The 13,535-nt window shown below is 43.9% G+C and overlaps 1 protein-coding gene across 1 annotated transcript; it reads left to right on the top strand.

The window, feature by feature from the left end:
• The first annotated feature begins 1,976 nt into the window (after positions 1 to 1,976).
• Positions 1,977 to 13,535, top strand: gapdhs (glyceraldehyde-3-phosphate dehydrogenase, spermatogenic). Its single transcript, XM_079227483.1, has 11 exons — positions 1,977 to 2,299; positions 10,006 to 10,068; positions 10,544 to 10,640; positions 10,737 to 10,843; positions 11,485 to 11,575; positions 11,668 to 11,786; positions 11,916 to 11,997; positions 12,124 to 12,275; positions 12,385 to 12,547; positions 12,843 to 12,940; positions 13,054 to 13,535. Exons 2-11 carry the CDS (start codon positions 10,040 to 10,042, stop codon positions 13,121 to 13,123), a joined length of 1,008 nt encoding a protein of 335 aa, XP_079083609.1. The 5' UTR covers positions 1,977 to 2,299; positions 10,006 to 10,039; the 3' UTR covers positions 13,124 to 13,535.

Raw genomic sequence — 13,535 nt, forward strand, 5'->3', positions numbered from 1 at the left:
TCATTCTTGTTTATGGCAGTAATTCACAGATGACATAAACTTTGCTCTTAAAAAGCCAAACGCACACATGACATTGTCTATATCTGAGAATCATCTGTGGCCTTGTGAACTTCTGGCTTCCATTGAAATGGTCACATTATTAACAGTTTATTCAAATTCAAAGAGACAGCAGTTGATACATGGATTACGATAGCACCTTTTTGTGCATTCATTTTACACTGCTTTATTATGTATGTGTTCTTTTATTTGTTCTTGCATAGTATAAACATTCCTTTACATCTTAGATTAAGCTGAAGGTGAACAGACACAAACGCTGACCATCAATGAACGGTCCCTCATACTACTATATCACTGTAAGGGCAACGTCGACCCCTGCTGCACACAAAGAAAATACACGTGTTGTGTAATTAAATGGCCCTCAAGTTGAGTCACTCTTCTGTTTCTTCCTATTTTACTCTAAAAACAGTGAATATTAGGAAAAATAGATGGATTCTATTACGTCTAACAATTTTAAGGGTTATACTCAGCATATGTTGTTTGGATTGACAACAAACAGTTCAAGACAAGGTGATTGTTCAAACCTAATAGCACCCTGGGGAACGTCCACATCTGTACCTGCAGACATTGTATCTGGTGCATGTACACCCTTTTTGCCCTTTCACCTCCATCACCTTGTACAGAGCTGTTTAGTATTTCAATATGGCCTGCGCAACATTTCAGCGCGCATTTATCATTAAGGTCATTCGCATGAACAGGAAAATCGCGCAATAAGCTGCAGAACGGTGTTATGTCCAGAAGATGGCGCTATACTTTCACTTCTGGTTCTGAGTGGGCGCTGTGATCGTGCTAAAATATAAATACAAAAATGTAAATAGCTCACTCAGAAGAACTACATAGGCTGATTTGATTGTGTTACATTCATTAAACTTTAAACAAGTTATGAGCATGACCTGGAAATTATCATGTTTAAAAAATACAAATAAAGGACTAAATGTTATGCATAAATGCGCAAATAGATAGATAGATAGATAGATAGATAGATAGATAGATAGATAAATAGATAGATAGATAGATAGATAGACAGACAGACAGACAGATAGATAGATAGATAGATAGATAGATAGATAGATAGATAGATAGATAGATAGATAGATAGATAGATAGATAGATGTTAGTCTTGTATACTCATCATTTGCAAAAATGACAAACTATAATAGACGAATAATCTTGCATTACACTGCGGAAGTCAAACGGCAATCAGAGATGACGAAATGCCAGACAGGATGTGCAGTGCGTGTGTGCGTGAAATCATGTTGGTCAACGAGCTTTCCTCCCTCCTGCCCTGCACTGCAGGGATTTCCCACTTGTACGCAGCCTCCGTCACGTAGGCTCGTTCTCAGACTGACACGTGCTGTGACGTTACAAGAGGAAAGGAGATGGGGGATGGAATAGTATAGAACAATTCATCCGAAGTCTAATGATCGATTAATCTCATTTTTATTTTGTTTATTTATTTACTTTAATGTATATTGTTATAGCTCTGTGCATGCATATACAACCAACATGAACAGCCTGTGTCCAAAAGAACATGACATGTTAGTTTCATGACTTCTTATATAACAGTGCTGCATCTATCCATATAGGCACACACACACACACACACACACACACACACACACACACACACACACACACACACACACACACACACACACACACACACAGCATCCAAGAACGACCCATGGAGGCCTGTTATACAACACGTGCAGTCAAACAGGACCCTGCAACATGCAGAGTGACCAGCCTACCAAACACATGAATACTGTGTTTGTTTGTTTGTTTTGATTTTTACTATTGTGATCTACAGCTGCTATAGTTTCGTGCCTCTGTCTATTACAAATAACAGATGATGAGTATTCAGTCACATGCATGTGACCATCTCTGTAGTGGGAATGGGATAACATGCTTCATCATCATGCATTCATTCATCGACTAATATGTGTCTAATATGTGTCTGGTGACTGTGATCTGTGACCATCGACCCGACCCTCGGGTCTTCACGGACTAGATGTGTCCGCGGACCAGGGCTTCATCCCTCGTGTTACTATGGCAGCCGCTGAGAGCCCGTGACCAGGACCTCGTTCCAAATGGAGCCCAGCAGCAGCAGCAGCAGCAGCAAAAGGGAGGACATGACGTCACGTCGCCAGGGGCGACCAGGCTCCCCGGCACGTGCCCTGTATAAAAGCGGAAGGCGGCACAGCGGACTGCGCACACAGACTCGAGAAGCATCAGCTCAAAGGTAAGCCGCCGCGCCGACTCCCGAGTAGCCGAGGCCTTTGTAACGGCTGCAGTACACGGACTGAGGTCTTTAGATGTGTTCTCACACGATTCAGCCTCCACGACCGTTTAACATGTTAGCTTTCATCTGTCGGTGCACAAACGTGCACAACACCTGCCATACAGCAACTAGCTTAAGCTAACTAATTCGTTTTAAATCGCAATATGCATACCTACATTTAAATACATCGCATATTTTCCGGAGATTGACTTTTACTTGCAGCCGTACATTATTTACGGAAGCAAGTGGCCACCCCTCTAGACTTTTTTTTTTTTTTAGAGAGAAGTGGAGATAATTTCGTATTTTAATCAGTTTGTGTTTGCTTAGAGTGGCGCTCGTGCACGACAGGCATAAGCGAGTGGAGTAACGTTAGCTCAGAGCTCGTTTGTAAAACAGCCCTTTTCGCAGGATGAACGCCGTCATAGTACAGGAAGAGAAACGCGAGGAGGAGGAGGGGATGCGGCCACGGCCTTGAGTCCTGGAGGAAGGCCGGTCGTCGTGTAATGCTGAGTCGTGTCGTTGCATCATATAGCCGACATAAAAAACCTTCAGCATTGAACTGACAAATGACGCAATTTTTTTCTGTAAAGATAATCTGCTTATATGAGCTGTGCGCCATTCATACTGTGCAAGTCATTCATCTGAAACTGAATCGTATCACTGAGCGCGTAACGTGACATTGGCAGCTCCTGCTGCATCTTTGCGGAAGTGGATTAGTCTCCATGTTTTTTTCTTTTTTATCCCAATACAAAAAACGTATATTTCCGCGTTTATCACAGCAGCAACAATATACTATGTGGGTAGCTATGCAGTTGGAATGAAACGGGGTTTGCCGTAAGACTCTGTAGTTTGAGTGCACTACTAGCTGTTCGTGCTGAGCTGCAGTGGAGTAGCTCTCGGGGTGAGTGAGTTTACGTAACTGGAGGTGGAGACGTGCCTCCTGTGATCTTCGTGATGAAGTCCGTCGCCGTCAGAGCACTGCGAGGAATTGCAGCCTCCTCTCGCTTCGAAGGGAGGCGGAGATCAGTTACGCAAGAGCCGAAGACTTAAAAACGTTTAACCTTGGCTTTATTAGATGTCGAAAGATGGGAGAGGCGTGTTGAAAGCCTTCCTGTCTGCGCCGTGTCGCAGTATTCTGTCGCAGTTTGACTCCAGACTCGACGGACCTGTTGATGGGGTTTGCTAAGAGCCCTGCGCTTTTCTTTTCACTTTTTTAAAACTACAATACCACAGATTTTAAGTTGATTTCTAGTTTATTAAGCTACCTAATCAGCCGTACAGTATTTTGATGCAACATAGGTTAAATTTAAAAACTGTATCAGTCAACCTTGTATTTACATGCAAAAATACTTTCTCATTTATGTACCATTTATAATAATAAAATGAATTGTGACAATCACTAGTTGCTTTGCAGTTACGGTGGTCTCATGTAGGTGTGGCACATGCAGCCATGTCTGGCCTTGTCTCGCCATTGAAGGTCATCCCTCCAGCTGAGGAAGGTCACTGCAGGCCCACAGCTGCTGTAGTGATGCTGATCAGCTGCTAATCTTTATTACCAGCTCCATATCGACTGGGAGTCCCTTCTCTTGGCTCTGGATGAGTGAAGGTCACTGCTAACCGGCACAGTGCTGCCAGGGAGATGCTACGTACTGTAGTCAAAAAGCGGTTTGTGCTGCCACACTTCCAAATCATAGTTTTGGAAGACATTTTACATTCAAGTTGTCATGCATCAGCAGATGGTTTTGCCATCTTTTAATTTACATTCTTTATGATTTATAAGCTCCCTCCAGATTAATTTCTCCAATATACTTTTAAATGCATGTACTTTTAGTTGGTCTTTCATTTTGTGTCCAAGAGCCAGTCTAGAGATTAGGTTAAAATGGCTTTGACTGCAACAAGATCTCCAAATGTAATCAGGCTAGTTTCATAATTGCATTTGCAGTGGTTAAATGCTACATTGATACATCATGATAGGCTCGTATTGGCTAAAGGTGTGCCTGCTCTGATTTGTATATCATCTCATTTGAAGACATAATTACTTTGACATTCCTTCTGTTCTTGTACTTAATTCAGATCAGGGTGGATTCTCAGGTGCTTGCTGTAACAAGTACATATCATTTTATTATCCTCTACTAGATTAGTGTCTACGATGTGCTACTTATGCTGGACAGTTACCCTTCAGGGAGTTATTTTCTTGATTAACACCAGTTTCCCACCTAAAAGTAGTGTGGTTGTTTTCCAGGCTGAGGATAGCATGAGTGTCTCCTCCATTATGCTCTTCAGCTGACCTATAAACCAGCCATCTTGTCCAGGATGTGTGTAAGAGAGAAGGAACTCCAGAGTGACTCAGCACTGGACCTAACTGTAGCCAGGTTTTTGTTGCAGTTATTCAAATTGCTAGCAAGCATGTTCCCGAGGATGGTGGCAAACTCAGCCTAAACCTCCTACGACTGTACAGAGGCTTGGGAGAGGAGGCAGATGACAGGGTCTAAGCTTTAGGAAGGATATCTGTCATCTGCCTGCTGACACAAGTTGGTCGACAGTAGGTGTGTGTGTGGTCGAGCGTTTACCCCTGCAGAGCGGTCGGGTGTCTCTCTGTTAAATCCTTTGCAGTTTGCTATAGCGCACCTTTTTACTAATTCATGATGGTGTGAATGGACAAGTCTTTCTTAACCTGCACAACATACAACTGACTTTTATAAAAGCAGCCTGTGGCGTTGTGCTAATATGGGTCTACCTGGTGAGGTGATTACGTTGGCCATTTATCTGATAGTTTTAGTGAGACTTTAAAAAGGGAAGAAGCGAGTGATGACCAGAAAAGTTCCTGAAGTTCAACACAAAGTTGACTATTTAATTAGGATGTGTGCACCTAAGGGTTTATAACTGTCATTTATTGTTCAGTGTCTGCATTTGATTTATTTGTTGCACCAAGAAGAGAAACGTGTCCTAAATTAGACAAGCTGTCTGGCCACTAGCCAATCAATCCATTGCAGTGGAAAAATACTGGGAGAAAGAGGGTGTGGCAGAATGGTTTGAATAGAGAAGAGGGACTGAAAGAAGGCAGGGGGAGTGACTTGGTAGACAGGAAAAGCGAGTCAGTGAGTTCATTCACTCAGTGGGTTGCCGTAGTCTCTCTATAAATTGGACATTCTAAAGACTGAATACTACCTTTATCCAAGTTTAGCTCGGTTGTAGTTTTACATTTGTACCTTATCAACTTTAGAAAACAGCCCCTCACTTCTATACTGAAAAGTAGCCTTGACATCACTCACAACATCACCGTTAAGACTTTTTTATGAACTTTTTTTAGTCTGCATCCTGTCTGTTAAACGGTATTCTATTGGAAAGATGTACGGCAGTTTGTCCTTGCGCCCTAAAACTCGGGTCCATGTAAGGATTAGACCGGAGTCCACTCACTGTCCAAGTGCTCGGCTAAGACTGTTGACATAACACCGAAAAGAAGAATCCGTGTTTGTTTAAGTTTTAGTGCTTGGCAACAGAAGCGGTGTTGGCAGAAGTGAAATGCCGGGTCATGCTCCCTCCTCTTTCACCATTTAATTTGTCCAACAGACAGTTAGTTATCTCAATTTGTAAGATTTACCACCTGATGCTGCCTGCTTTCTTTGTTTTTTTTGGTCGACTACTTATGGCTCATCTTTCCCTCAGTGGTCCCTCCGGTGTACGTGCGCGCAGGCATGGTGACCCTGTCCTGCACCCCCTCCCTGTGTTTGAGGAAAATGGGTCACAGCTCAGATGGAGGGCAGGGTTGTGCTAAATGAGGGGGCAAGAACAAAGGGTGGCGAGGATAAGGAGGTAGGGTGTTGAATTTTAATTAGTGTGGGTAGTGTTGGGGGGGGGGGGGGTTTGGAGCCAAAAAAGTGACGAGACTGTTGAACCAGTGACGGAATTGAAGGGCAAAGATAGAAATAGCAGGTCGACGACAAAAGAATGGAAATAAGCCAACTATCTTTTGAATGAGGTTTCCTGACCCGATGTGAGGTCCTGGTCCTCAGAGCCGAATTTGTGATTCTGGGCTACACAAAATAAACTTCTTTGACTGAGAAGTATAAGGATGGGGGGGCTGTAGATGAGAGGGCAAAGGTGAATGTAGAGGGGAAATGACTGACTGCTCACATCCGTAATAAATCGGTTCACATGTGAATGTTGGAGCAGGGGCTTGCGTTGACCAGAAAAGCAGCTTACTACACTTCAAATGTCTGTCTGCCCGCCCCCTCTTCCTACATTTTAATGAGCGTCTGCAGATTACTAACTGCATGTGAAGTCTTTGCCCTGCACAATACTTTCTTTATGAGCTGTGTGCATGTCGCCCAAAGTGTAATGATTGGTCTACAGTCAAGCGGCAGGACCATGTGAAGTGAGTTGACATTGAAAATCTACTGCCATGAAAGTTTATTACATTAGCTTATTTAACTATACTGTAGCGGGGATCTACCCAAACTACATGAGGATACAATTTGGAAGCCGAACAGTGGTGCTACAGCAGATTATAATACGGGTAGATCAAATCAAGCATTCTGATTGGTTGAGAGTGAGTCACGAGGTGTAGTTTATTCAGCCATAAAGTACTGTACAGCCTGTTTACATTTAGAGCGTTCCATATCAGTGCACACTTAAAATAACAGGTAGCTTTAAATTGCGCGACCGTTAGTTGTCATTTCAAGCTTGACAGTTACCAAACATGTTTGTGTAAACTTTGATATTGTAACGACTCGCACACGATGGTTTCCTTAACTTGCAGGTGTGTTGCTTGAGTGTTCACAGTATTGCAACGGGGCTCTTCGCTAACAGTAACGTTAGCTCAAACGGAACAGCTAACAAGCTCACTTAGCATCCCCCACACTAGCATAACGAACGACAACACACACGTCACTTCCTCCCTAAAATGAGATGAGCAATGAAAAGGGTTGAACCACAAAATCATGATAATTTCTAGCGAGAGATAATTACGTTGGTTATTTCCCAACGCGAGGCAAGTTCTCTAAACATCATGGAGGAGAAAAGTGACAGAGAAAAGACTGACAGAAGCAGCGAGAGCACTTCTTTACATCGGTGGCTTCGTGTCATCCTCCACCCTGCTTCCAACCGGCCTGGTCAGTAAATCTTTGATTTACTGACCAGGCAGTCCGTTTTATAGTCCCGTATGTGTGTCCCGGGACTATTTTCTCTGTCGCTGAAATGTGATACACAACGTTTGGTGGCTACAACTATTTTGTGCTGAAAGGGAGCTTACTATTTATAAAGTCGCAGGTACCCGTATTATAAAAGCAATAAGGTACTCGAGGCAGTACTGTGTCTACAATAATGTACAGTTCAAGGGTTTGCCGGCGCTGCGCGTCGGGCCCAACAACTCCCTTGAACATTACATTATTGCACGACACAGTACTGCCTCTCGTACCTTATTGCTTAAGTATACTGGTTCAGCGCCAGTGTTTCATGCCAGTTCATTCATTATAGCTACAATGAGCAGTGTTTTTTTTTTTTTTTTTTTTTTTTGGCTGCCTGGTGTAACCTCCTACTCTTTCTAGAAGCCAAATCCCCACACTGTTGCCAGGCAACAGTAACTGACAGCGAGGGGGAGTGTCTCCTAGGTACATATTGTGTAGTCTGACTCGCACGCTTGTGCACATGCCCCATCTCACATTTTCATAGTTGACTCACTCGAGCAACTAATTCAAATCGATTATCTGTGCACAGTATTAAAAATAAAAGTTGTTTAATTCTTCACTTTTGGATCTTTATCGTTTAGTTGAAGTCCTTATGTGGCTCCACTAGTCTTCATCCAGACCTTCCTCCTGCTTTAGGGAAGCAGAACAGCCCACTCTGTTAAAGGTAGTATCATTTGTCAGAGCAGCCATTTTATGTTGGGGGGAACCCAGGGCAACTGTTGTGTGCAGAGAAAATGTAGAAGTTGGCACAGAAAGGGAGCCAACAGAGACAAACTGTGACCAGTACACAGGCGGCCAGGGGAAGGAGAGTTCAAAAGGTGGCAGCAGAGGTTTGTGAATGCACAGTAGGTAATGGTGGGACCCAAGTATAAAGGAGAGGAAAGACATAGAAATATGAGAACAGCGCGGTCATACTGTGTGCACCCTCTCTCTCTCCTTTGGGGACCTTGTATAATGGATGCTAGCAGCAGATCACAAAATGGCTGCTCTACCCTGAGGAAGGTACTACACAAGGCACCCAATAAATAGTTCTCAAAAGTTCCACTCTAACAAATGACCCTGTTAGAAATCTGACAGCTGAGCCTGCGGCAGACTGTTCAATAAATTGATTTTGACTGGCATCACATTGGGTGACTCTTCCAGCGAAACGGCACATCTATTTGTGCTTAATAGCAAGTGAATTAATCCAGGTTGAAATTGTTCCCAATTATCTGCTATTGTTCAAGAGCATGTGTGAGACAGATTTATCCTAATCTGGTTGTCCCCCTTTTAGTCTATTTAAAGTGTTCCCACAATGCATTTCACCAGATTGACAGCCTGTCTTACATGCTCCCCACTGGCTCACAGAGACGCACACAACGGATAAGTAGATTACAGTAGTCTAAAATGACCACCAACCAGTCTGAAGGACGATCTGCGTTGCCCTGACTTCATCTACCTGAGACACACGCACACACACACACGTTAGCTGTTGACCAGGCTAGCACCTGGTCAGTCGGTTATCTGTTCACCTGTGAGTGTTTGGATTTAAGAATAAAGCCTAAAGATGTCCGTAAATTAGTTCAGATTTTGAAACATGTCTTTAAACAGCTGCAATATAATGCTCAATTGTGCAGACCTAATCCACAGGCTAGCGTGACTGCAGTTTCAGGTGGTTTTCGGTGCCGCAAAGGATTTGGGAAGCTACATGTGTGCATATCCCTTCTGACAATGACAGATGAAGGACGGCGAAGGAGAGGAAAAGGTGGGGTTAGAAGATTAAGGGGCGGAGATGCAAAAAGATGAGGGCTGGAATAGTAGAAGGCGAGGACAGAGGAGGCGCAGAGTGCTGAATCGGGCATATTAGTGTACAGCGCGGAAAAGGAGGTCACATAGTTGAGTCGAGGCCAGAGGCTTTCTCTTGTTCACTCTGCATACAAGTCTGTGTTTGTTGCGTGCATTTATACCTTACACTTCTCCTCCCCCTTCTTCTCCATTGTTTTCTAAACATGTCCCTGCGTGTTGTAGCATTCCTGCAGTAGATGCACGTACAACATGCTGTTTCACAGCCTGTATTTTTCCGTCACTGACCACAAACTCAATCACAGTTTCACAGCTGCAGTCTGGTATTCTAACTTTACCACCTGGGTGTTTTTTATTTTTTGCACCCTTTTTAGTGAAAATGCATCACGCCGCCTGCCTACTGTTAAGCTACTACCACCAGTTCCTTCATGTTGTAGCGTTGCTGCACAGACCTTACAGTACCACAAAAGAAAATAACGTCCATCTGAAAAATGTGTTCCACAGATCATTTTCATGCCTCAGTCAAACACTCGCGAATACTGAATGCCTTTAAACTCTATGACGAAGGAAAGAGGGCGTTTGCTGTCACATTGTTAAACTAGTCATCTGATCAGCTAGAGGTCACATAACTGAGATTATCAATCAGCAGTTGTACATTTTAGTCTTTCTAATGTCATTGTTTTGTTTTTTCTCTCCCAGGTAACTCAATCTCCCCCAAGCAGCAACAGCAGCCATGTCAGACCTCTGTGTTGGAATCAATGGGTGAGTTTAAAAAAAACGCACAGTCTTTACAACAGGATTCAGACTTGCATGGTCTCTCAGCATTCTTACCTTGCAATATATCAAACTGATCTGGTAAAAAAGGAAGAAGCTCTATGACTAACTTTACAATATTTTTGGCCTTAGAGAAGCTTTCAATTTGCACCAACAAGAAGTGGTAATCCTAGTTTAACAGCAGTGGAGCTGCAGGAATAGAGGCGTGTTGGAACTAATGAGCAGATCTCTATTGTGGGAAAGGCACAAAGTTATTTTACAAGGACATGAGAACAGTTTGATGTTTTGTTAAAGGATGTGTGTGAGATCCCAGGAGTGGTACAACAGCCTGAAGTCTTCCACCACATTCCCAAAACTGCTATTATTAATCTCTTTTATTAATCTCTTAATTAATCGTCTGTCTCTCTGTCTGTCTCTGTCTGTCTCTGTCTGTCTCTCTCTGTCTCTGTCTGTCTGTCTGCAGTTTCGGTCGTATTGGCCGTCTGGTCCTGAGGGCTTGCCTCCAGAAAGGCATCAAGGTTGTGGCCATCAATGACCCCTTCATTGACTTGCAGTACATGGTGAGACGCAGGCTTGATTTTACAACATCATAATTGCTCACTTTGAATATTTGTTCCCTGCTCTTAGCCCCATATTGTTTCTCTCTTGCCTCTTAGGTCTACATGTTCAAGTATGACTCCACCCACGGCCGTTACAAGGGGGAGGTCTCCCAAGACGAGGGCAAGCTCTTAGTCGATGGTCACGAAATCTCTGTGTTCCAGTGGTAAGTGAGGATCATTAGTTGTTGGACTGATTTATTATGAGGGAATTATTTTATTAGAGGCAGCTTCAGAACTATTTTAATTGTATCGGAGGTCTCTGCAAAAGACGCAGCCATCTAAGAGCTTATTTAAATACACCAAGTTGCGGTATTTTAATGCCAGTTTCACGTCCTTGTCTGCAGGATAGAGTGATGTAATGCAAATGATGGTTTATGCTGACTCTGGCTTCACTCGTATAGCTGCCCCTCCTCCCAACAAATCCGTTTTACCAGCTGTTGTTTTAGTCCTTTCAGTTATGGCTCCTCTCTGCAAAATGCAACACCAACAGAAAGGCGTATTATTGAAGCAACATTCCTCTTTGAGCACTGACTGTACATTTGTGTGGTGTCCCTCCTCGTTTTTAACCACACATTCTACTTCTTTGGCAGACTCTTTACATCTCAGTGTTATTTGAAAAGTTATACTTTGCTCATACGCTAGGCTGTTATACAGGATGTTCTTTTCTAACTGGAGTAGCCCTCACTACTCTCGCTGAATACAGTAACTTGCTCTATGTGTTTGAGGTATTTTTGTGTTTCTTGTCAATGCCAATTTTAAGAATCACTAAATGGCAGTGATAAACATTAATCTTCTCTGATTCTAGTATGAAGCCAACAGAGATCCCCTGGGGTAAATCTGGAGCCAAGTATGTTGTTGAGTCCACTGGAGTCTTCCTCAGTGTGGAGAAGGCCTCCGTATGTACTCTCATACACTCATTCATATGTACAAATACAGTCTCCGGTCCAGTCTCTAACCCGTGCCCTCTTCCCCTCCTGTCCAATCGCAGTTTCACATCCAGGGAGGAGCAAAGCGTGTGATCGTTTCCGCTCCCTCACCCGACGCTCCAATGTTTGTCATGGGAGTTAACGAGGACAAATACGACCCCTCCTCCATGACCATTGTCAGGTAAAATACCTTTTGGTGTTGGACACACTGCATTTTTTTTTTTCCTTCCCACAAACTTGTTCCAAGATTTGTATTTCAAGAGAATTGAATGGCGTCTGATGGTTATTGACTGTCTGTCTTTTCTGTTAGCAATGCGTCCTGCACCACCAACTGCCTGGCCCCCCTGGCCAAAGTCATCAATGATAACTTTGGCATTGAGGAGGCGCTCATGGTAAGTCCCAGTAAATCTTTGCCCAGGCCTTGCTGGTGAAGTGTACTCTTTCATAGCTGGTACTGTGTTTGCGCATGTGCGCTGGAGTTACTGATGTTTTGTGTAATACGACACTCCTCCCCATAGACTACAATCCACGCCTACACAGCCACCCAGAAGACAGTGGACGGTCCCAGCGCCAAGGCCTGGCGTGATGGCCGCGGTGCCGGCCAGAACATTATTCCAGCCTCCACTGGTGCCGCCAAGGCAGTGGGCAAAGTCATCCCCGAACTCAACGGGTAAGGGTTATCCTCTTGATAATGAGATGCACATCTGCCAATTGTAGCAAGGTGCTTAAAGAAACGGATGGAGAAAGGTCCAATATCTCTTTGTCCTTCCGCTCTCTAGCAAGCTGACGGGCATGGCGTTCAGGGTGCCAGTGGCTGACGTGTCAGTGGTGGACTTGACATGCCGTCTGTCAAAGCCTGCATCTTACGCTGAAATTAAGGAAGCCTGCAAGAAGGCCGCCGAAGGGCCCATGAAGGGAGTGCTGGGTTACACCGAGGACCAGGTAACGGCAATCTTTATTTCACGTGCACTGTAAAGCGAGTGCATCGCTAGTAATGTCAACTCTACAATTGTAAGTTAGCAGGGAAGAGGTTCAGGCCTGGTGCTGTGCTTTTGTTCATGCATGGTTTTAACATTTATTTCTCTTAATTGTGATTAATTTGATCAAATCAACATAAAAAAAATATGGCCTCTGTTGTTGGCTGTGACTGTATTTGGCAGTTAGTAATGAGTTGCCGACGCTGTGCCTGGCTACACCGCCGTATAGCTCACTTGTGGATGGGTTTGTGTTTATGCAGGTGGTGTCCTCTGACTTCATCGGTGACACCCACTCCTCCATCTTTGATGCTTGTGCCGGCATCTCCCTCAACGACAACTTCGTCAAGCTCATTTCCTGGTTAGTTTTCAAATGTCTTTAGTCACACATTTAGAACAGGAAGTAAGGAAACACAGTTTTGATCTCTTCAAAACCAAACAATGAATTTCTCTTTTTGCTCCCACTCTCTCCAGGTATGATAATGAGTTTGGCTACAGCCACCGTGTTGCTGACCTGATGCTGTACATGCACTCCAAGGAGTAGACACTTCCTGTCCAAAAAGGAAATCCGGAAAGGGACCAACCCTCGCCCCCACACACTCTTCTCTTTACACACAGGCGCCACCCATAGCCAAGTCATAGCATCACAGCCCTTAGCTCTACTACAGTAGGCAGCAGCCACTGTGTGTTTAAGTGTTCTGAGTTCATCTGTGTTTTCCTTTTAATGACGATCGGTCGGTGACAGTGTTTGTGTCTGTGTGCTCCCTCTCCACCTCCACCTGCCACTTTAGATGTGTCCTTATGGCTCAGTGCTAAGGTAACTACTGTATCCATCCCCCCTGTTGTGTGTTTTAAAGGCTTAATCACCAGTGGAAAGAGGAAGCTGAGAGGCAGAGCTACTTGTAACTCCGCTAAAGAGTATTGAAACAAAGAAATAAAATTTAAAAAAAACCTCA

The sequence above is a fragment of the Taurulus bubalis genome (genome assembly GCF_910589615.1).
Source record: "Taurulus bubalis genome assembly, chromosome: 12".
Lineage (NCBI taxonomy): Eukaryota > Metazoa > Chordata > Actinopteri > Perciformes > Cottidae > Taurulus > Taurulus bubalis.

Bases quoted from the DNA above. Each gene is read 5' to 3' on its own strand.
- gapdhs (XM_079227483.1), top strand. From the start codon at position 10,040: ATGTCAGACCTCTGTGTTGGAATCAATGG. The intron at 10,069-10,543 runs GTGAGTTTAAAA...GTCTGTCTGCAG, and splicing joins CTCTGTGTTGGAATCAATGG to TTTCGGTCGTATTGGCCGTC. The intron at 10,641-10,736 runs GTGAGACGCAGG...CTTGCCTCTTAG, and splicing joins TCATTGACTTGCAGTACATG to GTCTACATGTTCAAGTATGA.